Source organism: Ipomoea triloba, chromosome 7 (assembly GCF_003576645.1).
Source record: "Ipomoea triloba cultivar NCNSP0323 chromosome 7, ASM357664v1".
NCBI classification, from domain to species: domain Eukaryota; kingdom Viridiplantae; phylum Streptophyta; class Magnoliopsida; order Solanales; family Convolvulaceae; genus Ipomoea; species Ipomoea triloba.
In genome coordinates this window covers 21,451,732-21,478,320 of record NC_044922.1, presented here as the reverse complement: position 1 = coordinate 21,478,320, position 26,589 = coordinate 21,451,732, and the positions used below count along the sequence as shown (strand labels likewise).

The window sequence follows — 26,589 nt, the reverse complement described above, 5'->3', positions numbered from 1 at the left end:
TAATTATGAAAACAAAATAAATGAAGCAAGGCAAACGGACTTTTATATACAAGAGCTTAAGAGCGGGATTTTTGGGGGTCAAAATGTTTAATCACCTAGTGCCAATCTAAAGTGAAATAAGCATTCGGGTTAAAACAAGTGTGGATGATTGCAATAAAAAAGGGAAAGATTACTCTCATAATTCAAACCCAAAATAAGGTAATTGGAATACTCACTCTCGTGAGCTATTCACAACATATAATCAAGAACAAGCAATAAATGGAATACCCACTCTCGTGGGCTATTCACAATTGGAATACTCACTCTCGTGAACTATTCACAGTAAATCCCTTAATCAACATGTCCTCTCTCGAGGTACAAGAATCAAGTGCACTTGTGGGTGCTCTAATTCATAGACAAATCTAGCAAGGGTACAAGTAATCATATGCATCTAATTACAAGTATCAACAACATAAAACATAATTGCAACACAAGTAATAAACCCAAATAGAAATTTCATTCAAACAAATTAAGAACTAGGCACATAGGTTCATAAACACTTTTATACCCAAAAATCCCAAAGGAAAGTTTAGCCTAGCATGGCTAAAATAGATTCAACAAATATACAATAAAGCTTAAAGTAGAAAAGAGAGGAAGATATTTTCCCGAATGATGCCTCCAAGCTCTTCTCTTTGATCTCTCTTCTCCAATTGATTTTCCATTTTGAGCTCTTTGAGAAGATGAGAGCTTCCTTTCCTTGCACTCCTTTGTCCAAAATCCGCAGCCAAGCCTATTAGGGTTGAGAAGAAATGATGTTTTTTTATAGTGGGTGGAGAATGGGGCGCAAAAATGGCAATTCTAAAAAGTGCAGAATCGTAGATCTACAACTTTCGCCACGACGAATGTGAAGTTCGCTGTGGCGAGAAACCAGCCCAAAAACATTCTGCCCAGATTTTGGGACTTTCACCGCGGTGAAAATCTGCCTAGGACGAAGTTCCAACTTGCAGCCTGATTTTGACCCTTTTTCCTTTCGAATCACACTTTGATGTCTTTATAAGAATTGTATCCCTTGAAGTCTTCTTTTCAATGGTTTAAGAATTATCTCATTTGGATTTTCCTAAGCTAAGATATGATCCAATTACCGAGGTGTCTCCATATTTAGCTGGAATTACAAATTTTTGATCTTTTGACCATTTTTCCTTTTGATCTATACTTTGATGTCTTCATAAGAGTTGTAGCCCTTTAAGTCTTCTTTCCAATGGCTTAAGAATAATCTCATTTGGATATTCCTAGAAAGAGATATGGTCCGATTACTGAGATGTCGCCATGGTTGTGGGAATCTTTTGCTCCACTTTTCCTTTGTTTTGTTCTTGTGATCAAATCCATTGAAAGTGCAACTCTTTGGCTCATCATCTTAGCCATCATCTTAGCTTCACCTTGGCTCCCCTTTGGCTTGAGATTCATTCAAAAATGTCCCGAAAGACATACATTATCTTCAATTCAACAATTTATGCACCTAAGAATATAAACAAATTAATTAAGGCACATTTTGCATAAAACCAAAGTATTTACTATTCAAAATAGGTTTATATATGGGGTGAAAATATAGACAAATAGGCACTTATCAATTCCCCCACACTTAAACCAGTCGTTATACCATGGACCATGGTCCACAATGCATTGTGGACCATGAGTTATGGCTGATATTACAGTTGTGTTGAACTGATACTGCAGTTGTGTTGAACGGATACTGCAGTTGTGTTGAAAAGAAACTGCAGTTGCGCGGAACAGAGGTCATTTCATCCGTCTGTAAATGCAGTTGTGTTGAACTGATACTGCAGTTGTGTTGGACGGATACTGCAGTTATGTTGAATGGATACTGCAGTTGTGTTGAACGGATAAACGACCTCTGTTTCGCGTAACTGCAGTTTCCTTTCAACACAACTGCAGTATCTTTTCAACACAACTGCAGTATCCGTTCAACACAACTGCAGTATCAGTCATGATCACGGTCCACAATGCATTGTGAACCATGGTCCACCATATAATTTGCACACTTAAACCTTTGCTTGTCCTCAAGCAAACACAAAGAACAAATTGAAAATCAAAATTGAAGTTGTTCATACTCCTCTTTGTACAACCAATCATACCACAAACCAAACTTGTCACAACTCAACTTGTTTCAAGAATCACCTTAGATTGACACACAAGTTCCATTCTCAAGCCAATAACCAAGCACCTTTGCCATTTAAGTGTGTGTGAATCTAGTGTGCACATTCTAAGTTGAGTTTATACAAAAGTGGTGTGCCCTTCATACTCTTACTAGTTCAAACCTAAGATTGCATGCAAAGATCAATTAGGACTTTTATTAGGCTTGTAATGGGGCTAAGGGTTTGGGTTAACAAAGAAAGGTAGGAAAATAAAACAAAGAAGATAATTTCACATTTATTCACAATTTAGACTTAGAATAGATTTGAATTTTAATGAACAAGGAGCAATTTACAAAAGATTACAAAGAAACATTCTATAATAGTGGGGATTTTGTCCCACTCTAAGCTTCCTCGGGTATCTTATCACACACGTTGGACACCTATTCAACACATAGACAACACAACCAACAGTTTCTACCCAAAAAGGCTTAGACAGATTTTTAGATTTCAACATGCACTTCACCATATCCATGATAGATTTATTCTTCCTCTCAGCCACTCCGTTTTGTTGTGGAGTGTATCTGGCTATCATCTAGTGTTGAATACTCTTCTCATTCAGAAAATCATCACAAGTATGTACCTCTATCAATTCTCAAGATTTTGATTTCATAACTACTCTAATTTTCAACAAAAGTCTTAAATTGTTTAAAAACACCACACGCATCAAACTTTTTCTTTAGAAAGTAAACCCATGTTTTCCTACTGAAAGCATCAATGAAAATAACAAAGTACTTACAACCTCCATGTGAGGTAACCTCCAATGAACATAGGTTTGAGTGAATAATCTCCAACTGTAGCTCTCATTGACTTGCCAACAATGAAGGGATCTCTATGCTTCACAAATCTCACAAATACGATCAGGGGCATTCACAACAGGTAAATCAGAAACAAGCTCCCTTTTCGCTAGATAGTTTAATCCAGAGAAATGGAAATGTCTAAATTGCATATGCCATAACCAATTATCATCACAAATTTCAGAATTAAAGCAAACAAGAATTGCATGATTGATTTTCAAAGGAAATAGTCGATTTTGGGACATATTTACCTTTGCAATCAAAACTCCCTTAGCATCTACAATGGTACAACACCCCTGTGTAATATTTATCTTATATCCTTTTTCTGATAACTGCCCCATGATAAATTTTGGTGTAGTTCAGGAACATAGAACACATTGGATATAAAATTGTGAGTACCATCTTTCAATTGAATAGAGATTTTACCTTTTTTCCAAAATTGACACTTTTGACTTATTGTCAAATGTCACTTCAGACCAGACCAATTCATCTAGCTCAGAAAACAATTCTTTCTTCCCACACATATGGTTACTACACCCAGTATCCAAGAACCATATGTTTTCATTTGTAGAAAAACTATTACTGGCCAAAAGTAAGGTTTCAGAACTCTCACCAGACTTTTCAAGAATGTTTGCTTGATTTTCATGATTGTCCTCATTATACCAGCAATATGCAATCTTGTGCCCATACTTGCCACAATTGTAGCAATGAAATGGAAATTTACATTGTTTGGTATTACCTCCACCTCTTCCTTGGTTAGAGTTACCACGTCCTCTTCCTCTTCCACGACCTCTACCAAATCCTCAACAGCTTACTAACAATAGCTTCCCCATAATCAGCGAAGAAGATTGGCGGGAGATCAACCGGCTATACCAAAGTGAAGAAGTTAAATAAGCACTCTTCGAAATGGAACTAGCCAAAGCACCTGGGCCTGATGGTTTCAACGCAGGGTTCTATTAGAAAACCTGGGACATAACAAGAAATTCTCTGATCAAGTTTGTAATGGAGTTTTTTAATACAGGGAAATTACCAAGCGAATGTAATGATACACTAATCTACCTTATTCCAAAAGTTCCCAACCCGGAAGGAGTAAATCAATTGCGCCCAATTGGTCTATGTAATGTCTCTTACAAGCTACTGACTAAAACTATGACATCAAGACTCAAAGGCATCTCTAAAAAACTGATCGGCCCTCACCAAACCAGTTTTGTTCCTGGACGTCAAATATCGAACAACATCCTCGTCTTCTAGGAAGTCCTTAACTCAATGAAATCAAAGAAAGGAGCAATGGGATGGTTGATCATGAAGATAGATTTAGAAAATGCCTATGATAGGATTTCATGAAATTTTATTGATGATACTCTAGCGGAAACCGGCTTTAATGCTAGTTGGAGAAGGAATATTCTATCTTGTGTAACCTCATCAAGACTAGCAATAACCTGGAATGGGAAACAATCTGATTGGTTCAAACCGGGACGGGGGATTTTACAAGGAGACCCCATCTCACCATTACTTTTTGTATTGTGCATTGAAAGGCTTAGCCATATTATAAGCGACTCTGTGCTTAGCGATAACTGGAAAGGTATAAAATTAACTAGGCAAGACCCTAACTTAACACATTTGTTTTTTGCAGATGATATGTTCCTCTTCGGGGAAGCTACTTTGGAACAGGTTGAAGAGATGAAGAAGTGTTTGGAACTATTCTTCAAGTTCTCAGGGCAAAGAGTTAATCTTCAGAAATCAAGCATTTTTTTCTCAAAGAATACTTTGCTGGAGATCCAGACAAAGATAGTTGAGTTGACCGGGGTCCCCAAAGTTTCAGACTTGGGCAAGTACTTAGGCATTCCATCTATACGTGGAAGACTAAAGAGTGGTTCATTTGCCAGTCACAGGCTGGAAAGCTGGGACCTTATCCCTTTCCGGCAGACACGTGCTTGTTTAATTAGTGCTGACTACAATCTCATACTACACAATGCAAACAACACTATTACCAGTTGGTGTAATAGCAAGCATCGAAAGGTTGATTAGAAGTTTCCTCTGGGGAAGTTCAGATGGGGTTAGAAAATGTCATTTGATTAGCTGGGACACGGTCACCAGAAATTAAGACTGTGGCGGATTGGGCATCCGAAGAATGGAGCAGATGAACATAGCGTTCCTTGCTAAATTAGCCTAGAAAATTATTCAGAATGAAGACAACCTCTGGATACGTATATTCAAAGCGAAGTATGCAATCCAATCCACAGATTGCTTTACTTGGCGCCCCAAAAACAATATGTCCAATGCCTGGAGAGAGATCTTTAAAGCAGTGCCCACCGTCCAACAAAGTATGAGAAGCCTAGTAACAAATGGAAGAGACACCCTTTTCTGGAAACACGTTTGGTTGGGGGATTGCGCACTTGAGAATCTTGCTTTTAACCTGATCCCTCACTCTGAAGTTTCGAAGTCAGTTGCAAGTTATTGGGATCCACATGCAGGCTAGAAGTGGCCGCTCTCTGTTGAATGCCTGAGCAAGTTAGCCGCAACCATCATTTTCGACGTCCAAGGAGATAAGGACACCATTGGTTGGAGGGAAGGCCCACATGAGTCCTTCACTGTGAAATCAACTTATGATGTTGCAACAAAAAATGAGTCACAGGTAGAAGCTGCAAAACAGAACAATATTTGGAAACTTAAAGTTCCAAGCCGAATTAAAACCTTCATTTGTTTGGTAAGGCACGATAGAATCCTGACAAACAGCAACAAAGCTAGAAGAGTACTAACAGGCTGCATCAACGAAATAGAATATGTTGAACATGTATTGCGATTATGCCCTATAGCGAATGAAATGTGGACAGCTTTATTCTCGGGATTTCACGCGAGATATGCAACTCGTCCATTCTTAAAATGGGGTGATGATGGCATCAACATCAGAAACTCGGGCAACAAACCGAGTGAAGATAATACACTATTTGCAATCACACTTTGGTGGATCTGGAAATGGCTTAACGATGCAGTTTTCAATAATATGATGAGCCCATTGCAGGTTAAACATAAATGGATTATGACTCGGTTTGAGGAAATCAACAAGGCATTTAAAAGAGCAAAAAATCATCAGGGGCATGATCCAAACACGTAGAGAGAGTTAAAGTGGGTTAAACCTCAACCTGAAGTTGTGAAAATGAATATAGATGGTGCAGTTGATATCTCTTCAAACGAAGCAAGATGCGGTAGTGCACTAAGAGACTGCGATGGCAAGTGGAAAGGAGGCTTTGTATGTAATATTGGGACTTGCCCTCCCATCCAAACTGAAGCCTGAGCTCTCCTAAGAAGCATCCAAACTGCAAAACACATGGGTTACAAAAAAGTGATTTTTGAAAGTGACTCAAAGGGAGTAGTTGAAGGACTTGACAGCCCCAACAAACTAAGCAATGTTGTTTGTAATATCTTAAAAGCCTGCAAGCAGGAACTTCAAGCTCTTGAGAGTTGGTAGGTAACTCTAATAGCACGAGAACAAAACTTTTTGGCAGATGCATTGGCTGGCCTATTCAGAAGCTATTCAAGGGGTATGCATGTGCTCCAAAACCCCCTAGATGCAGTCCTAGACCAACTAGAGGATGATACTGCTGGTTATCAATGTTGGTGAAATGTTTGTTGTAATAGTTAGTACTTTTGATTTGTTATTTGGGTATCCCCTTACAGAATTAAATAAAAAATATATCCAATATATTAAATCTCAATGATTCTAATCATAATACCCAATAACTATCTTGAATAGAGATGATACAAGTAGGTAAAATTAGATACTTGCCTCACCTAAACCCTAATTAATATGATGAGTTTGGTTGTGTAATAATTAGGTTTGGTTACAAATTGCGCTAAAAATATTATGTTGTATAATTCTTTGTTCTCTATTTTTTAAAAAGTAAATTCCTTTTTAGTTCTCAACTATTGTGGCATTGTCATATTTAGTCATATTCTTTTAATTTTGTCATATTACATTCCTGACTTTGAATAACTCCCACGTTTAGTCCTCAGGACCTCAACTATTGAGTATTGTCACATTTAGTCCTATTCTTTTAATTTCGACATATTACATCCATGACTTTGAGCAACTTCCATTTTTAGTCTTCGACTATTATGGCATTGTCATATCTAGTCATATTCTTTTAATTTTGACATATTGCATCTATGACTTTCATTTGATTGCCACCATTAATCTTCCGTTAAAAATTGCATTATTTAACATTAGAATTGACAAATAACAAAAGAAAAAATACTTACGCATATTGTAACTCATATTTCGAATACATTAGAAATAACGTAAATATCAAAGGATGTAATATCTTAACTCATAGAAAAATGTGTTACGATATGTATAAGGATTTTTGTTATATGTTAATTTAAGGATATCACTATATTTCTATATCGTAACTTATTTTTCAAACATATTTCTAATGTTTTCAAAATATGAGCTATGATATGTGTGTAATCAAATGAAAGTCATGGATTTAATATGACAAAATTTAAAAAAATATGACTAAATATGAAAATGCGATAATAATCGAGGACTAAATGTGAAAGTTGTTCAAAGTCATTAGTGTAATATGACAAAATTAAAAGAATGTAACTAAATGTGACAATATCACAATAATCGATGACCAAATTAAAGTTGTTCAAAGTTAAAGATGTAATATGGAAAAATTAAAAGAATAAAACTTAATGTGACAATACCGCAATAGGATGATTAAAAGTGAAATTTGCTCATTTTTTAAATTAAAAAAATTTACAAAAAAAAAAACATATTCTCTATTTTTTATCTCTAATTTTTCATTTTTTGAAAAAAAAAAATGAAAAGAATTTATATATACCTTTACAATAAGAGAGAAAGGCAGAGGAAATTGTTTAGTTTCGGATTCATCCAAGCTGTGATGACATCTCAGTTGAAGAAAAGAAATTTGACAAATAACAAGAACCAGTAACCACTGTTCCATTACTTGAACTAGACCTACTCTATGCGATTAATACACATTTCCATACACCATCTACCACGTTAACTAATACCAAAAAAAAAAAACAAAAGAAAAGACTCCCGGCGCCAGATGACTCGAGTCTCAAACAACAGGTACACTTGGTGCGTCAATGACTAGCAGCAGCACTGTGCATTTTTGCAACGTCATCGATTCGCAATGTTTATCTGCAAAGTAAACTAGCAAATTAACAACTTCAGTATTCACAAGTGATCAATGCTCATTATAGAGTGTGCAACCCTCCACCCTTTTGGTGCCAGAGGTTAAATTATCAGTGAAACATTTTACCGACACAGAATGCAAACCCAACAACAATATTATACCATAAGCTAACTATTATATGGCAAAGAACGCTACAGGGATGGAGATGCAGATGCAAGAATGCTAATCACTAAAGTTTAATATATGTCTCTCTTAGAAATGAATTAACAGTCGTAACAAGTTCTTCAGCATTACGAATCAGTCTCATTAGAAACCCACAACTTATTTAAAAGCAAAGATCCACTTAATACAAAAGGTTGACACTAATACGTTCCTGAATGAGCTGAAAGGGATGATGTGTCATAGGGTGCCGTGTACAGTCCTCAACCAGTACCTTTGTCTGAACCAAAATATCCTAGAAGGGGTAATATCCTAGAAGGGGTAATATCCTAAAGTTCCAATCAGTATGAGCCATTGATTTAATATCCTGCTACCTGATTCTTTGTGGCATTGGGGCATTCAGCATTAATCCTTCGGGGCCAACTAGAATGGGATGGATTGTGGGTCACTTGTGATACCATCCTTATATGTCACCTACTTTGACTATTTGGAATTTTTTTTTATTAAATGGCTAAATTCTATGATTTCCTACTAGCAATCAGTTGGCAAGATCTCTCAAGGTTTAAATCTCTCACGACATAGTGTTTGGACTAATCACACTAGAAAGTCCATAGTAAACTGAAAACCAGCCTAGGTAACATGTAGATAATCCCATTTCAAAGAAAACCATTTCAAAGAAAAAAAAAATGTAGAAAACCATTCTTTGAAGATTCAAAACTAAAAAATGGTGAACATGAAGACAAATTAACCAACATAAATGCCCCCCCTGTTCACTGATCATGTACACAACAAAGTATACATCCCTTGTGCTTTAGATCCAAGTAGTGTTTGGTAAATAGCATGTAGATAACAAAATCCTGTGTGTACACCTAAAGATTATGGACTACATAGAACACTAATTCATTAGTAACTTGAAAGTTGATTAGAGATTATTCCCAATCCACAACCATAATTCATATAAACCATAATAACAATGTATATCATAAGTATCAAGTGCATTTGAATAACTTGAAGGAAATTTTCATCCACAAGAAAGGGAACATATGTTCCTATTAGTAGCCAATACTATGAACAACTACAACATTTATAAAATTAAATTTAAAAAAAAACAGCAATTAATTGTTGCAATAATTGATAAACGCAATTGAGATTATGGACTCGGAGTTAAAATGATTGAGATAAAATTGGTTTGAAAAGGAGAAATACAATAGTGGCGCAGAATAGAATACCTTGTTAAACTACCGCCTGCCTGCTATCGTAATCGATGACCTCAGAGTCGGCGAGAGATCTGGAGTGCTGAACGATGGAGCGGCCGATGGAATTGATCCAATCCTCCTTCTCCTTCTCGGAGTTGGCGATGAAATACATGGTGTCGCGGCTAGTGGAGAGCTCGAAAGAAAAGGGCTTGTGGAGGACGTCCTCGGCGCCCTTGACGGTGAGGCACTCGTTGACGGGGACGACGCCGCGCGGGACGGCGTCGGGAGTGGAGGCGGAGGAAGGGTCTTTGAACCACAGAAGCTTTCCCTGCTTGAGAACAAACCAACGACGGCGCCAGGTCTTGATGTAGTCGCCTTGCTTGGTTAGCCACCCGGCCCGCTCCGGGTTGGACCAGAACTCAATCCCCGAGTAGTCTGAGGGGTCTGGATTGGAACCCGTTACTGATCTCCACAGGCTCTCCACAGTAGACGACATCTGATTTCACGCCGTTTCTTGGATTCTGCGTCTGTGTGAGTGCGTGGAGGTGAGAGTCGTGGGGAGGGAGGGAGCGAGCATCAATTCCGGTTTTTGTATACTTCTACTTCTACTTCTAGACTAGACTTCTAGTCCTAACCTACCTGTCCAAACACGATTGAAACTGGTCCCTACACTCCTTTGTCTAAATGCGCAAATTATATTCGGGACCATGGTCCACAATCATTGTGGACCATGATCATAGCTGATACTGCAGTTGTATTGAACGGATATTGCAGTTGTGTTGAAAATATACTGCAGTTATGTTGAAACGAAACTGCAGTTGTACGGAACATAGTTCATTCATCCGTTCAACACAACTGCAATATATTTTCAACACAACTGCAATATCTTTTCAATACAACTACAGTATCCGTTCAACACAATTGCAGTTTCAGATGGATGACATGGCCTTTGTTCTGCGCAACTGCAGTTCCCTTTCAACACAACTGTAGTATCATTTTAATACAACTGTAGTATCAGTTCAACACAACTGCAGTATCAACCATGACCCATGGTCCACAGTATAACGACTGGTCTAAATGGGCATACATCTTTTTTGAGTTAATTCAATTTTTTGTGTTATATTTATAGGTGCCAATTTATTTAGGCCTTGTTTGGTAAATGGCTGTTAGTTGATTGGGTTGGCTGTTTGGGTTAGAAGTTATGATTTGTTGATAATATTGGCTGATTGTAGAAAGTTGTTTGATAAATTAGCTGTTAGCTGATAGTTGTTTGATATAATTTCTTTTCTCTAACACCAAAAAAATAATTTCTTTTCTCAAAAAGCTAATTGAAAAGGCTGCTTTGAGTAGTCTTTTGAATTTTAACATTTTGGAGTTACAAAAAGTTTATTATTTACCAATTAATAGTGGTCAAATAAGCCAAAATTTGCTGATAGGCTGATTATTTACCGAACAGGGCCTTAGTCTTTTTTTATTAGAACATTTATTTTTAGTCTTAGTATTATTGTGACATAATCATTTTTGGTCTTTTATCAACAAAATAATTTAAATATCGTTAAATACAAGGATATTTCGATATTCAATTATGAATGTTTTCAAAAAAAAAAATAAACATAAAAAATATACCGGTTCAACATACTTTGTATAAAAAAGATTGAAATGTCTTTATATTTAACGATATTTCAACAATTTTGTTGCTGAAGGACTAAAATTGGTCATGCCACAATAATACTAGGACCAAATAAAAATATTTTAGTAAAAAAAGACTAAAAGTAGATTGTCACCTATAAATCTAGGACCAAAAATGGAATTAACTCCATATTTTTTTATTTGGTCCTATTTAACTTAGGGTGTGTTTGGAAAGCAGGAAAATGACTTCTGGAAAATGTTTTCTGGAAAATTAGTCATTTTCCGGAAAACAGTTTCATTTCCGGTGTTTGGTTGCATTCTGGAAAACTGTCTTTGTGTGTTTGGTTCATTTTCTAGAAAATGAATTAAATTGTATAATTTTACATTTTAATTATTTTTTTTAAATATAAAATAATAATAATAATAATAATAATATATAAAATAATAATATTTCTTTTAAAAAGTAACATATGTGGCCATTTTGGCCAAAAAAATTGTTGAAGCCAAGTCCGGAAAATGACTTCCGAAACAAAAATTCGGAAGTCATTTTCCGGAAAAATGACCTCATTTTCCTTGGTCAACGGAAATCATTTTCCGTTGACTGCATTTTCTAGGCACTGCCAAACACTAAAAGCCCGGAAAATGATTTCCATAAATCATTTTCCAGGCTACCAAACACACTCTAATATTATTACTAGTTTTTTCTATACAACTTGTGCCCAATATTTAAACTCGGTTAGTAAATCATTTTGAAATAGATATAATGCGTTTTTTTAGTTGTCGAAGTTTCATAGATATTAAAGTAAAATTTTTGTTGTGTATGTATTTGAAATTAACACAAGTTCAAATTCATTGTGATTAATATATTCCCCTGTAATTCTAAGGATACTCAACGTTGTATTACAACCTTTTTTTTGTCTTTGAAAATGAATAAAATTTGTTTAAATGTAGTCTTCTTCTAATTAGATATATATCCCTTATAAATTCATATTTATATGTGGATACACATAGTATTTGATTTCAACTATCTCAATTCAACAACTTTCACAAATTGATATTCAAAAATCTTGTCTCAATTTAACTGCAAATGCATTATGTTGTTGCTCATTTGATACCTAGATATGAGATACAAAGGTTGTTGAAATATGATGAATTTGTAAATAACAACATAAAGAATAAAATAAACTTAAATTAAAGTTTGAAGAAGACATTTTAGTAGTGAATTAAGTGAATATACTTAAAAAGAACCATTGTTTTGGCAAATTATGCTTTTAACAAAAACTCTAAAGTATTGTCGAAGTAACGGGTAAATTACGAATTAAAAAAATTAATTAAAATTTAGGTAAATTACTATTCCTTCATACAACTTCACAACATAATAATTAAATATTGTATTATGCTGTCAATATTATGCATTTAGGCAGCTAATTTTCTAAATTTTGTTATCAACACCTAAAAGAAAAATAAATGAAAATGATAATTAACAACTTGACTACTCGTCAATCAATTATCTAGGAAACTTAATTAAAAAATTGAGAATAATAAAATAGAGTAAATTGAATTTAGAAATTATCTGCACATGTTTTGAATAACATATTACACCAATGTATTGAACCATTGACGATTTGTTATATATAGATATTCATAGTACTTGGATTCAACTGTCTCAATTCACAGCTTTCAGAGTTTGTTATCTAGAAACCCTGTCTCAAATCAACTGCACATGCATTATGTGGCTGTTCATTTGATACCTAGATATGAGATACTGATGGTTTTAACGGATCGGGTCCACCATAAACCGGATACAGAGGGCCGGGTCTAACAGATTAGGACCCAGGCGGTTACAAAAGTAACTATAAGAATCGAACCCGCGACAGGGGGTTGAGAATAAGGAGCGATACCACTAGACCGTAGTATTTGCCCTGTTTCTGATGTGTCTGATGAATACCCGAGCCCCCCTATTTATACTGGCTCCCCCCTCTCAGATTCGCCCATGCGTACGCTTCAGATCTCATTCCAGCTCCTTGCGCCACGTGGTTCACGCACGCGTGCCACCTAGCCCACGCACGCATGCCACCCGACCCCCCATAACCCCGCCAGCACGGGGGTGGCGCCAAACCACGGCCTGGCCGGCGCGAGGTGGCGCCAGGTCGCGGCTCAGCCGCGCACCGGGTGCGCTGGGCGCGCCGTGACCGGGCGCTGCCAGCGCCCCCGCCGGCGACACCCTCACTGACCCGGGCCCACCCCTCCGTGGACACCTCCATCCAGCCTACCATCACAAGCCCAATAAATTAGCCCACACCCAATATCCCCATCACGAGTCCCCCACTTTATTTAGGTAATTTATTCCTAAATGAAGTAAGAATAAGTCTTTGAATCAGAATCGGATTGCATGCCCAGATTTCAGGAACCATCTCCGTAATTAAAGCCAATCCATCCACTCACTAAACCCAAACCCTAAAATTCCCATACCTCCTCCCCTATTTAAAGCTGATCCATCCATAGTACCCCTGAACCATAAATCTCTCCCCTACCTCACTGCCGCCGCGCCGCCTCACGCCGCAAACGCCCGCACCTCCCACGCTCGCACGGTCCTCCAGCCGATCCGCCACATCGCCCCTCGCCGCCAGACCGCGCTACGCCCGCGCCCCTCACCGCAACCGCTCGGCCGATCCGCAACAACCCGCGTCGCCCCGCCGCACGGCTACGCCAATCCGCACCACCTGCGTCGCCCAGCCGCACGGTCACGCCGGTCCGCACCCGTCGCCCAGCGGCACCCGCACGGCCACCGCGATCTGCAGCCCGCGTCGCCCATCCGCACCGCACGGCCACATCGCGATGCAGCCGAACAGCGCCTCCTCGCCTGCCCGAGCCGCCCCACCGCCGGCCGCCTCCCCGCGGTCTCTCCTCGCCTCACCACCGCAAGACATACCCCGCCCCTTGACACCCAACGAGCCCATGATTATTTCGCCTCCCAACACTGGTTTTGGATCCTTCGGGATCACCCGTTCACCCTTCACTCCTATGCAAACCATGCCCACGATTATGGACACCCTCTCACGCCCCACCAGGCCCCCATCCTCTTCCCATACTTCGCTTCCATTTTCCACCCAAGGCCGCAGCTTGGATCCCACGGTCCCTCGTGGCGTCCGGTCAAAACTCACGCAGCCGGAGTTGAATTCCCTAGACGAGTAGCTGGGAGAAGGGGTGCAGATGATGGTCCCTCGCGACCTCCAAAATATGGTTGAACCTCCAGACAACCGGGTTATGGCAGTCCACTATCACGCGATCCAGGGGGGTTTACAGTTTCCACCCCATCCTCTGACGCTAGCTTTTCTCGCGAGTCACAACATCGCACCTTGTCAGCTCACTCCTAATGGACACAGGTTCATCACTTGCTTCATCACCCGTTGCCGAGAGGTTAAGGTAGCCCCTTCCCTATCTCTCTTATTGCACGTATTTCATGTGAACCAGAGCGGGCCCTTCCTCCACCTTCAACCCATATCCGGGTATTCTTTTATAACCTCCTTGCCGTCCTTGGTTAAGAATTGGAAGGAAAAGTTTGTGTACATGAGCTACAACCCTGGGGCAGCCGGATATGGTTTCAGCACTGCCTGGGTTCAATTCGTTGTTCCCTTCGCGGCGCCTTCTTATGAGGGGTTGGACGCAGACCGAGCCAAACTGTGCGGGGATGGCCCATCCGACCATCGGAGATATCATGACCCCTTGTTGGTGAATCAACTCAGCGATGGCCCTCCTTTACGTGAGTGCTCTCTCCCCTCTCTCTCTTTTATTTATTTATTTATTCATTTATTTATTTATTATTATTATTATTATTTTTCACTCATCACGCGTGCCATGCAGCCCCTGTTTCCAGTACACCCAGCATGCTCCGGGTATACAATACACGTGGTAAGCCCACTCCTTCACACACTCAGTCGGACGATGAGGAGTCCTCAGTCGGCGTGATGGCTGATCCCACCTTGGATGGCGTGGAGTCTGGTGTCCTTTTCTCTCCTTCCCGTGCGGCTCCACCGGTTATCGCTCTCGACAGCCCTGCTAGGGTCGATCGCCCCTCTGGGCCTCCCGGGTCTCCATCGATTGAGTACGATCCCCATGATCCCCTGTTCGCGAGGGGCCACAGCGGAACCTCTCGTCCCAGGCCACTTCGCCCTTACCACCCGGATCATATCGACTTCATACGTCGCGGGGTGCGAGAAATGGTACTTGCCCAGACTCGGTTTTGGATGGACAGCAGTCCTATGGACGCCTTGAGTTCGCATTTGGTGGGGGATCTGATGAATGTGAGTACCCTTTGATGAATGTTACTCGAAGGTACCCCTTCCCCAGAGCTTTTCTGGTCCTAACCCTTTTTTTTTTTTTTTTAGGCCTCTATGCAGGCCATCGGGCTTCAACAGCGTTTGCAGGAGGCTTCTCAGGATTATGCCACCTCGGAAGAGGCGCTTCGGGAGCTAGGAGAACGCCATCAAGATCTTCAGGTGAGGCACGAGGCCACGTTGAAGGAACTGGATGCCCTCAAGACTGCGTTGATGGAATTTGATGTCCTCAAAACTGCCCACACGAATCTGCAACTTGCCCACTCGACTCTCCAGGGCGAACACGAGGAACAGCAGGTCGCCCATGCCAGCGCCCTGGAGCGTGCCAAGGCGCATGCCATAGAGGATTGGCAGGGGACGGAGGATTTCTCCCGCGCGGCTGACGATTATGCTTGTTCGCGTATGCCCTGCTCAGGTATTGGTTATCTTCTCCTGAGCGCTCTGGTCAAGCTATGGTAGATGCCATGTCCGGATGGCACGATGCACAAGATTATCAGGCGTATTTGGGCCCACCTCTCGTGCAAGTTCTCCAGGAGTGGGCGGTTACTGCGGGGGGTAAGTCTGCTATGGGGCCTGTTGCAGAAGTTTGGTTGCGAGATACTGACGAAGGGCACGCGAGGGTTGTGCGAGAATGTGAGGCGGCCTTTTACTTGGGGCAGCGAGATATGCAGGACCAGCTATATGGTAAGCTGCGTCGTCGCTTCACTTCCTTCAGTATTGCGGGGTGGAAGTTGCCAGAGTATCTTCCCCTCCGTCGTCCTCCTGCTCCAGTCATGCCCACCTCCACTACCACCCCTGCAGATGGATTCCTTATGAGCCCGGAGAGAGCCGGGGGGACATCATCCGTGGCCTTGCCGTCAGATCCGGTAGGAGGCTCAAGTGCCGTTGGGAGTGTGGATCCGTCTGTGAGTCTCCACTTCACGTCTGGGTCTGGTTTTTCCGGATCAGCCGCAGGTTCTGCAGCTCCATAGGGATAGTTTTCCAACATTTCCAGCTTCCTTTAGCATAGATGTTCTTTTGTTTTTGTTAGCTCGTCGTATTTTATTCCACATTCCCGTCATGTATGAATTATAAGACATGTTTCGCCAGCAAGGATTTTTTTTTTTTTTTTGCCTCACACTCATCTGCCTCCTTAACCCCGCGTGGACTGCTCTCCCTGCGGGTTTGTCGATGCACCTCACACACCCACACTGGTCCATGGGTTGCCTCCAAGCAATGCAACTCATTTACCCACGCCTTATCGCCTTATTACCTGGACCACCTACCCGGGTCCGTTGCACGTGTGGGTTGCCCCGAGCTATGCAACCTACGTGCCTTATTAACCAACGCATGGACCGCCAGGCGATCCCTTGCGCGCATGTGGTTTGCCTCCACGCAACCCACACGCCCCGCTCGCCTTATCCACTGCGTCATGGCCCAACCACCTTGGGTCCGATGCGCCTCCAAGCATCCTAATTAGCCAACGCCTGGACCGCCAGGCGGTCCCACGCGCGCATGTGGGTTGCCTCCGCGCAACTCACACGCCCCGCCTTATAGTTAACCAACGCATGGACCGCCAGGCGGTCCCATGCTGGGTTGCCTCCACGCAACTCACACGCCCGCCTTATAGTTAACCAACGGATGGACCGCCAGGCGGTCCCATGCGCGCATGTGGGTTGCCTCCGCGCAACTCACACGGCCCACCTTATAGTTAACCAACGCATGGACCGCCAGGCGGTCCCATGCGCGCATGTGGGTTGCCTCCACGCAACTCACACGCCCCACCTTATAGTTAACCAACGCATGGACCGCCAGGCGGTCCCATGCGCGCATGTGGGTTGCCTCCACGCAACTCACACGCCCCGCTCGCCTGGACCAACTGCCCTGCAGGTCCGTGTGGGTTGCCTCCCTGCAACCTATTTAACCAACGCATGGACCACCAGGCGGTCTCATGCGCGTGTGGGTTTTATTGAAGTAAGAGAGGAAAGTATGAAGAGTGTACCACCCGCGCACACAATTATGAAGAGTGTATCACCTGTGCACCGCCGGGGTGGGTAGTTTTATTGCCATTTCGATGGAAAACTCGCCAAGTGCCTTTCTCGGATCAATTCCGAGTGAATGACTTATTTACCTCGTTTGTTCACCTATTGGAAGAACTTCTTCAGATGATGGGTATTCCACACCCGGTCGATTGGGACCTTCTTCAGATGATGGGTATTCCACACCCGGTCGATTGGGACCCTCTGCATTGTTTCCAATTTGTAAGTATTTTCCCGAACCACCTGGCGAATTCTGTATGGTCCTTCCCAATTTTGTGCCAATTTGCCACCTTGTAGGGGTTTGCTAGCCTCCCTTCTACGTAGGACTAAATCGCCCTCCTGGAGGCCCCTCGGTCGTGCCCGCGAATCGTGGTAACGTTCCTGGAGGCCCCTCGGTCGTGCCCGCGAATCGTGGTAACGTTTTACTGTCCTTTGATATGCAGCCATATGTCGACTAGCCGTCTCCCTCCTTTCCTCCAAAAGACTTAACTCAACTCTCATGCTCTCGTCATTCCGCCCAGAGTTGTAACGCTTACTCCTCTCGGTGGGTATGGCGGATTCTAGAGGATTTCGAGCCTCGCACCCATAGGTTAGGGCGAAGGGTGTTTCTCCGGTGGCTTTCCTGGGGGTGGTTCTGTATGCCCATAATATAGTAGGCAACTCTTCGTACCACGCAGACCCGGCGGTCTCTACTCTCTTTTTTATGCCATCCAGGAGGGTGCGGTTCACGTTTTCTACTTGCCCGTTAGCCTAGGGGTATGCTACTGCTGCCTTGACGTGTTCCACCCCGTGGTATGCGCAGAAGCGAGTGAAGTTTTTATTGTCGAATTGTTTCCCGTTGTCCGAAACTATGTGTAGAGGTACCCCAAACCTTGTGAATATGTGCTTCCACACGAATCTTCGGCACTGATATTCTGTGATCGAGGCCAGGGGCTCCGCCTCTACCCACTTGGTAAAGTAGTCTACCGCCACTATTATGAACTTCAGGCCGCCCACACCCCTGGGAAAAGGCCCTAGCAGATCTATGCCCCAACGCGCGAAGGGGATGGTGATATAAGCGCATTTTGTACACTTTATTTTATTATTTTTTATTTAATAATTTTTAGTATATTTTTCTTGCTTATTCTTATTTATTATCTCATTTGTGTTTGCTTTATATTTATCTAATAATTATAAATAAATTAATATGATAATAATGTAGTTTGTGTTAGGTTAGTATTAATAAGTAGACTAGTTTTATTTGGACTTTTATTTACTTTTGTAATTTAAGTAAATAAAGAATTCATCCTTTTGCAATGAACATACGGATATGGTCCTCTAGTCAGCAGCGACAAACAAAGAACAGAGGCGCAGAATTTCTCGGCTTGGCATCGGATCCGCTCAACGAACAGAAACCCCCTGAACGAACAAGTGTACAGCAAGCGTTGAAAGAAATAGTCTTCGATGGCGATCCGCGGTTCTCGTCCCTCTGCAAATTGAGGCCATGAATTGCGTCTGTGTAAGCGGAGAAAGTGTGGAGCTTGAACATTATAAAAGGAGGATCCAATCCGTCCACCAGGGAATCACTTTTACACTCCGGTCCAATTTCGGTGGTTGTGAGCGGGTGAATACTCCATTCGGCGGAGGTGCGATCTGGTCAGCGGGGCAGTAGCAGCTTCTACGAATTAATTCCGACAGCAGTATTAATATCTGTGCGGCGTCAATTTTCCAGCACAACAACACAAATCTGCAATCAACTCCGGCGGCATCGACTTTCTCACGAAGATCGGTCCAGCAGCTAATTTATTTTGCAGCAGATTGTTCCCTGGTTCTCTCTTTTTCCTTCCATTCATTGCAAATATTAATTAATTCTTTAATTTTCAAGTTGTGCGTGAGGGGAGATTGCTTTGAGAAATCTAGATTCTGGTACTAATTGTTAAGCTTTATTACTGTTGCTTTACTTAATTATTGATTAAAAGAATGATTTGTTAAATTTGTTAATCTAGGAATATGATGATATTGCCATAACATCTATGTATTAGTTTATGTTTAATCTTGCCAATTAACTAAGTTTTATCTTATAATTTGGGTTACGATTAATTAAGTTGAATTTGGCCAGTTTAGCTTTTATTAGTCTGTTTGAGAGAATTATTAAGTACGCACCAATGCTTAGTAATTTAATACTCTGTAAGATAAGAAGATAAATAATTTAGTTGTCTTATTAAATTGTTTATTTGGTTCATAAATCGGGTATTCCGTAAATTCTTCCTGGCTTAATGGGTTCTAATGGTTTAAATAAACGTCTTAAGCGTATGAACCATTAGAATACGTGACTGAATCTGGACGCCATACGGATTAGTCAGATAATAGTTAGAACGAACCCTTATTTGATTGGCAAGTTGAACTAATCTGCAAAAACTAGTTATGGTAGTTGATTCATGTTCCTAGGTTTTTCCAGCTTGATTGTTATTCGATATTCTGGTTCTGTTTATTTGTTTACTTTCCTAAGATTTGATTCAATTATTTTACATTTGAGTTTATTCTCATCTTTGATATTTGTTTCGAGCATTTTGAATTGTAAGTTCGTTATTTTATTTTTCAAGTCATTAAATTGCATTGTCTAAATTGCATTGTATCAATTCCCTGTGGGTTCGACCCTTGCCTTTGCACACTATCACTACAATCGACTGGTGCACTTGCGAGGACTATTTAAAATTGTCCATCAGATGGCGGATGTCACCGGGGTATAGTAAGACGCCGGTCGTCCGGGGAGTATCGCGAAGTGTTGGCATGCGGGGCACTTCTTCACATACTCTAGACAATCAGCCCTCAGGCGGGGTCAATAGTATCCCTGGAGGATGATTTTTCGTGCCAGGGTCTGGGCTCCTTGGTGGGCCGCGCACACCCCTTCGTGCATTTCAGCCAGTACTTCGTCTGCCTCGACCTTAGTTAGGCAGCGGAGTAGCGGCCCGCCGAAGGATAGCTTGAATAGATTGCCATCTATTATTTGGTACGATGGGGCCATAGTTACCACTTTACGTGCCCTCGTCGAGTCGTTCGGGGTAGTCCCGTGTTTTTTATAAAGAATCATCTCCTGCATCCATTCGTCCGGGGCGGGGTGGATGGCACATACTTCCTCCCTCTCGATGCTGGGCGCGCTTACATCGACAGTGGTGATTATCTGGGAGACATACCCCAAATGGTCCTCCAATCCCTGCGTGACTCTAGACAGAAGGTCGGCTTCCCCGTTCTCTGCTCTAGGGATTTGAACCAACTCCCATCGCTCGAAATCGGCCAATAACCTTTGTACCACCTCCTTGTACTATCTCATCCGGTTCTCTCGAGTTTCGAATTGGTTGTTTACGTGCCCAACCACGAGCCTGGAGTCGGATCGGATTGTCAGGTTGCTCACTTGGAGTGCCCTGGCCAATTTCAACCCGCCTACCAAGGCTTCGTATTCTGCCTCGTTGTTGGACACCGGGAAGTTAAACCTGAAGGCTTGGTAAGCCTTAAAACCTTCCGGGGATATAAGTACTGCTCCGCCCCCGCACCCCTTCTTGCTAGACGCCCCGTCAGTGTACATTTCCCAGTCTCTGGACTTCCTATCTGATTTTCCCGGCTCATCGGGGATGGTGCATTCCACTATAAAGTCTGCCAATGCTTGACCTTTTATAGCTGCCCGCGGGCGGTATTCCAGGCTATATTGCGTGAGTTCCATCGCCCACTTCACCATCCGACCCGAGGATACCGAATTTCTTAGGATCGACCCTAAGGGTTGGTCTGTCAGTACTATCACGTGATGCGCTTGAAAGTAGTACACCAATTTTCGCACGGTTCGGATGAGGGCGTACACCGTCTTCTCAAGGGGAGTGTATCTTAACTCAGCGTCGTGCAGGGCTTTGCTCACGTAATAGATGGGCTTTTGGACTCCCATTTCCTCTCTCACCAATACCGAGCTAATGGCGGCTGGCGCCACCCCCAAATATACATATAACACCTCGCCTTTCTCCGGCTTCGACAGGATGGGCGCCGATGCTAGGTATGCTTTGAATTGTTCGAAGGCTTCCTGGCATTCAGGGGTCCAAGCGAAACCATTTTTCTGTTTCATCACCTGGAAGAAGGGTAATGATTTTTCCGCCAGTTTTGACATGAATCTACTCAGTGCAGCCAACTTCCCGTTCAATCGCTGGACCTCCTTCACCGTGGTGGGGTGTCTCATTTGCAAGATGCTCTGTGCCTTTTCAGGATTTACCTCGATTCCCCTATGGGTGACCATGAAGCCTAAAAATTTTCCTCCATTTTACTGTGAATGCACATTTTTTTGGGTTTAGGCGCAGGTTCTTTTGCTTCATGATCTCGAAGCACTTGGCTAGATACTCCGGATGGGTCGAGGCCTCCTTGCTTTTTACCAGCATATCGTCAACGTAGGCCTCCATGATGTTGCCAAGTAATTCCTTAAATACTTCTGCCACCATGCGGGTGAAGGTGGCGCCCGAATTTTTCAGGCTGAAAGCCATGACTCTATAGCAATATACACCATCCGGGGTGACGAACGCCGTTTTTTCTTCATCTTCCTTCGCCATGAATATCTGGTGATACCCCTTAAACGCATCCATGAAGCTGAGCAGTTGGCACCCGGCGGTTTCGTCTACTAGCTGGTCGGTGCGGGGTAGGGGAAAGGGATCCTGAGGGCAAGCTTTGTTGAGGTCCGTGTAGTCCACGCACATTCGCCATGTGGGGGGTTTTGGGGCCAGCACGACGTTGGCTAGCCATGCTGGATACATCACTTCTCGGATATGGCCTATTGCCAACAACGTGTCTACCTCCGCTTTCACAAAAGCTCTTCGATCAGCCGACAGGTGGCGGCGTTTCTGCTTAATGGGTCGGAAACTCGGATCCACTGCCAATTTGTGTGTGATAATGGAGCGGTCTATGCCCGGCATGTCCTCCGGGCCCCAAGCGAATACTATGAAGTATGCCCTTAGGACGGCCATTACCTGCTCCCGTAACTCAGGGTCGAGTCCTTTACCTATTCTAACACACCTGTCGGGGCGACTTGGGTGTAGTGGGATTTCTTCTAGCTCTACTGCAGGTTCTGGTCCAGTACTTCTCTCCCTCTCCGGCTCTACGGTATGAACCGGCAGGGGGCTTGCCACCAGTTTCTCACATGCCGTGCTATAACATTTTCGAGCTAAGTGCTGGTTTCCCCTAATGGTCCCCACTCCTGCCACCGTATGGAATTTTAGACACAAGTGCTCCATCGAGATGAGTCCTCCTAAGCCGACCAGCCCTGGTCTCCCCAAGATGAGGTTGTGGGTACACGTCACCTTGACTACAACAAATTCCATGTGCATTTCTCGAACGCGGGGTGGGGTGCCCAGCTCGACTGGCAGAGTTATTGAACCTTCCGTTTCCACCGTGTCTCCAGTGAACCCGGCCAACGGGGTCCGTACGGGTGTGAGTTGGTCCTCGCTGAGCCCCAGCTTCAGGAATACGTCATGGTACATGACGTTGACGCTGCTTCCGGTGTCGACTAGTACTCTCCTTACGCAAGCGCCGTTGACCACCATCGAGATCACGAGGGCGTCCTTCGGGGCAGTTGACCTCGCCGGGAGGTCTTTGTCCGAGAACCAGATGGGTTCCCGTCGAGGCTTCTTCGTGGCCGGGCGGTCATCGACAGCCCCCACGAAGGCCTGTTCCCCTAAGGCTTCCCCGCCAAATATGACGTTAATTACTGGTCGATTGGGTTCGTCTCTATCCTTTTCTTTTCCGGTTTGCGGTATTTGGGGTGTTGCACCCCTTCCCCGCGTGTCCCTTTTGGCCATCCTGTCCCAATCTATAAAGTTACCCAACTTGCCGGCCTGTATCAATCTCTCTATTTCTTTCCTCCACGCTTGACAGTCGTTCATGTTGTGCCCATGGCAACGATGGTATTTGCAATATTTTGACATGTCCGCCCCCGAGGGGTCGGGGCGCGGGTCTGGTGTTCTCACCAGGTGACATTCCTCGGCGTAAGCCAATATGTCGCTTGGCGGGGCTCTCAGAGGGGTGAAGGGTACCAAGTGAGGCGTCCTGCCCGAGGGGGGTGCTGGTGCCCAGGGTGGCATACGAGAACCCGCGTGGGACTTGTTCCCTGGGTTGGGTTTCCCTTCTTCCATGCCCTTTCGGGGGTGGGAGGTCATGCTACCCCCGGACTTTGAGGACCCTTCCGTGCGCGACCTCTTGCTTCCTTCCTCCTCCAGGTGTTTTAGACGGTTCGCTTCCTCCGCCTCCGCATAACGGTCGGCTTTCATCATCAGCGAGGTGTAGGTCCTTGGCGTTTTGCGGCGTAGGCTTTTATATAGATCCCCCGCCCTCAGGGCGGAGATGAACATGACAATGGCCGACCTGTCATCCATGTCCTCCACTTCGGCCTCCTCCGTTCGCCAACGGACAAGGAATTCCATCAGGGTCTCATTCTTCCCTTGCTTTAAGCTCGCGAGGTGTGTGAAATGTTTTTTACACCTCCTCCCCCGCATGAAACAGGTGATGAATTTCATCGCCAATTCGTGAAATGAACCGATCGATCCGCCGGGTAAGTTGGTGAACCAACGCTGAGCCCCTCCGGCCAATGTGGAGAAGAAGGCTCGGCACATGGCCGCCTCGGACGACCCCATCAGCATCANCGAGTCCTTTACCTATTCTAACACACCTGTCGGGGCGACTTGGGTGTAGTGGGATTTCTTCTAGCTCTACTGCAGGTTCTGGTCCAGTACTTCTCTCCCTCTCCGGCTCTACGGTATGAACCGGCAGGGGGCTTGCCACCAGTTTCTCACATGCCGTGCTATAACATTTTCGAGCTAAGTGCTGGTTTCCCCTAATGGTCCCCACTCCTGCCACCGTATGGAATTTTAGACACAAGTGCTCCATCGAGATGAGTCCTCCTAAGCCGACCAGCCCTGGTCTCCCCAAGATGAGGTTGTGGGTACACGTCACCTTGACTACAACAAATTCCATGTGCATTTCTCGAACGCGGGGTGGGGTGCCCAGCTCGACTGGCAGAGTTATTGAACCTTCCGTTTCCACCGTGTCTCCAGTGAACCCGGCCAACGGGGTCCGTACGGGTGTGAGTTGGTCCTCGCTGAGCCCCAGCTTCAGGAATACGTCATGGTACATGACGTTGACGCTGCTTCCGGTGTCGACTAGTACTCTCCTTACGCAAGCGCCGTTGACCACCATCGAGATCACGAGGGCGTCCTTCGGGGCAGTTGACCTCGCCGGGAGGTCTTTGTCCGAGAACCAGATGGGTTCCCGTCGAGGCTTCTTCGTGGCCGGGCGGTCATCGACAGCCCCCACGAAGGCCTGTTCCCCTAAGGCTTCCCCGCCAAATATGACGTTAATTACTGGTCGATTGGGTTCGTCTCTATCCTTTTCTTTTCCGGTTTGCGGTATTTGGGGTGTTGCACCCCTTCCCCGCGTGTCCCTTTTGGCCATCCTGTCCCAATCTATAAAGTTACCCAACTTGCCGGCCTGTATCAATCTCTCTATTTCTTTCCTCCACGCTTGACAGTCGTTCATGTTGTGCCCATGGCAACGATGGTATTTGCAATATTTTGACATGTCCGCCCCCGAGGGGTCGGGGCGCGGGTCTGGTGTTCTCACCAGGTGACATTCCTCGGCGTAAGCCAATATGTCGCTTGGCGGGGCTCTCAGAGGGGTGAAGGGTACCAAGTGAGGCGTCCTGCCCGAGGGGGGTGCTGGTGCCCAGGGTGGCATACGAGAACCCGCGTGGGACTTGTTCCCTGGGTTGGGTTTCCCTTCTTCCATGCCCTTTCGGGGGTGGGAGGTCATGCTACCCCCGGACTTTGAGGACCCTTCCGTGCGCGACCTCTTGCTTCCTTCCTCCTCCAGGTGTTTTAGACGGTTCGCTTCCTCCGCCTCCGCATAACGGTCGGCTTTCATCATCAGCGAGGTGTAGGTCCTTGGCGTTTTGCGGCGTAGGCTTTTATATAGATCCCCCGCCCTCAGGGCGGAGATGAACATGACAATGGCCGACCTGTCATCCATGTCCTCCACTTCGGCCTCCTCCGTTCGCCAACGGACAAGGAATTCCATCAGGGTCTCATTCTTCCCTTGCTTTAAGCTCGCGAGGTGTGTGAAATGTTTTTTACACCTCCTCCCCCGCATGAAACAGGTGATGAATTTCATCGCCAATTCGTGAAATGAACCGATCGATCCGCCGGGTAAGTTGGTGAACCAACGCTGAGCCCCTCCGGCCAATGTGGAGAAGAAGGCTCGGCACATGGCCGCCTCGGACGACCCCGTGGAGAAGAAGGCTCGGCACATGGCCGCCTCGGACGACCCCATCAGCATCATGGCTCGGCACATGGCCGCCTCGGACGACCCCATCAGCATCATGGCGGCCTGGTAGGACAATATGTGTTCTTGCGGGTCACCAGTTCCATCGAGGTAGGACAATATGTGTTCTTGCGGGTCACCAGTTCCATCGAACCTCCTCACGTTAGGCGGTTTGAAGTTGGGCGGGAGAGGTTCGCCCATGATCTCCGAGGTAAATGGGGGGGTGATTGTTATTTTGGGTACGACCGGATGGTCTCCCAACTCTTTCCACCGGATTAACTCTTCCATCTTTGCGTCGATCCTGCGGATCCAGTCCTCGCGGGGATCGGCTGGTCGGTTATCCCAACGTTCCATTGGGCGATAGACGCTTTCGCCCTCTCCTTCCAAACTAACATCCCCCGATACGTGTTGCCCTCGCACGTCTGTTTGGGAAGGGCGAGGGACAATGATGTCCTGTCGTCTTCCATTAGGGGGTTAGGCCGCATTAGGTTGGCTTCCTTGTGCAGCGCGATCCCCGTGTCCTCTGCCCTCCGGGAGGGTAGGGTGCTCCTCCGCTCGAACCGAGACCAATACTTCATCGCCTCCCCCGTTTCTTCCAGGGGCTGGGCCCCCTGGCTGTTCAGTAGGTGGGACAACCATTGTACAAGGAACCAACTAACCCTTGAGGGGTTGTGTAAAGAGCACGTACTTTCAGTATCAGTCTCCACAGATGGTGCCAATGATGGTTTTAACGGATCGGGTCCACCATAAACCGGATACAGAGGGCCGGGTCTAACAGATTAG

General features: G+C 44.5%; 2 protein-coding genes across 3 annotated transcripts; both read right to left on the bottom strand.

The window, feature by feature from the left end:
* Positions 1-7,845: 7,845 nt before the first annotated feature.
* LOC116024760 (pleckstrin homology domain-containing protein 1-like) lies at positions 7,846-10,115 on the bottom strand. Of its 2 annotated transcripts, none has more exons than XM_031265748.1 (2): positions 9,540-10,115; positions 7,846-8,168 (listed from the first exon to the last, which is right to left on the bottom strand). In XM_031265748.1, exon 1 carries the CDS (start codon positions 10,000-10,002, stop codon positions 9,544-9,546), a length of 459 nt encoding a protein of 152 aa, XP_031121608.1. In that variant the 5' UTR covers positions 10,003-10,115; the 3' UTR covers positions 7,846-8,168; positions 9,540-9,543. The 2 variants fall into 2 exon arrangements, with proteins under 2 accessions (XP_031121608.1, XP_031121607.1); XM_031265747.1 differs by having other exon boundaries at positions 7,846-8,156.
* Positions 10,116-23,967: 13,852 nt separating this feature from the next.
* Positions 23,968-26,007, bottom strand: LOC116024323. The gene has a single exon (XM_031265220.1). The coding sequence runs from the start codon at positions 26,005-26,007 to the stop codon at positions 23,968-23,970; it is 2,040 nt and encodes a 679-aa protein (XP_031121080.1).
* Positions 26,008-26,589: the final 582 nt, after the last annotated feature.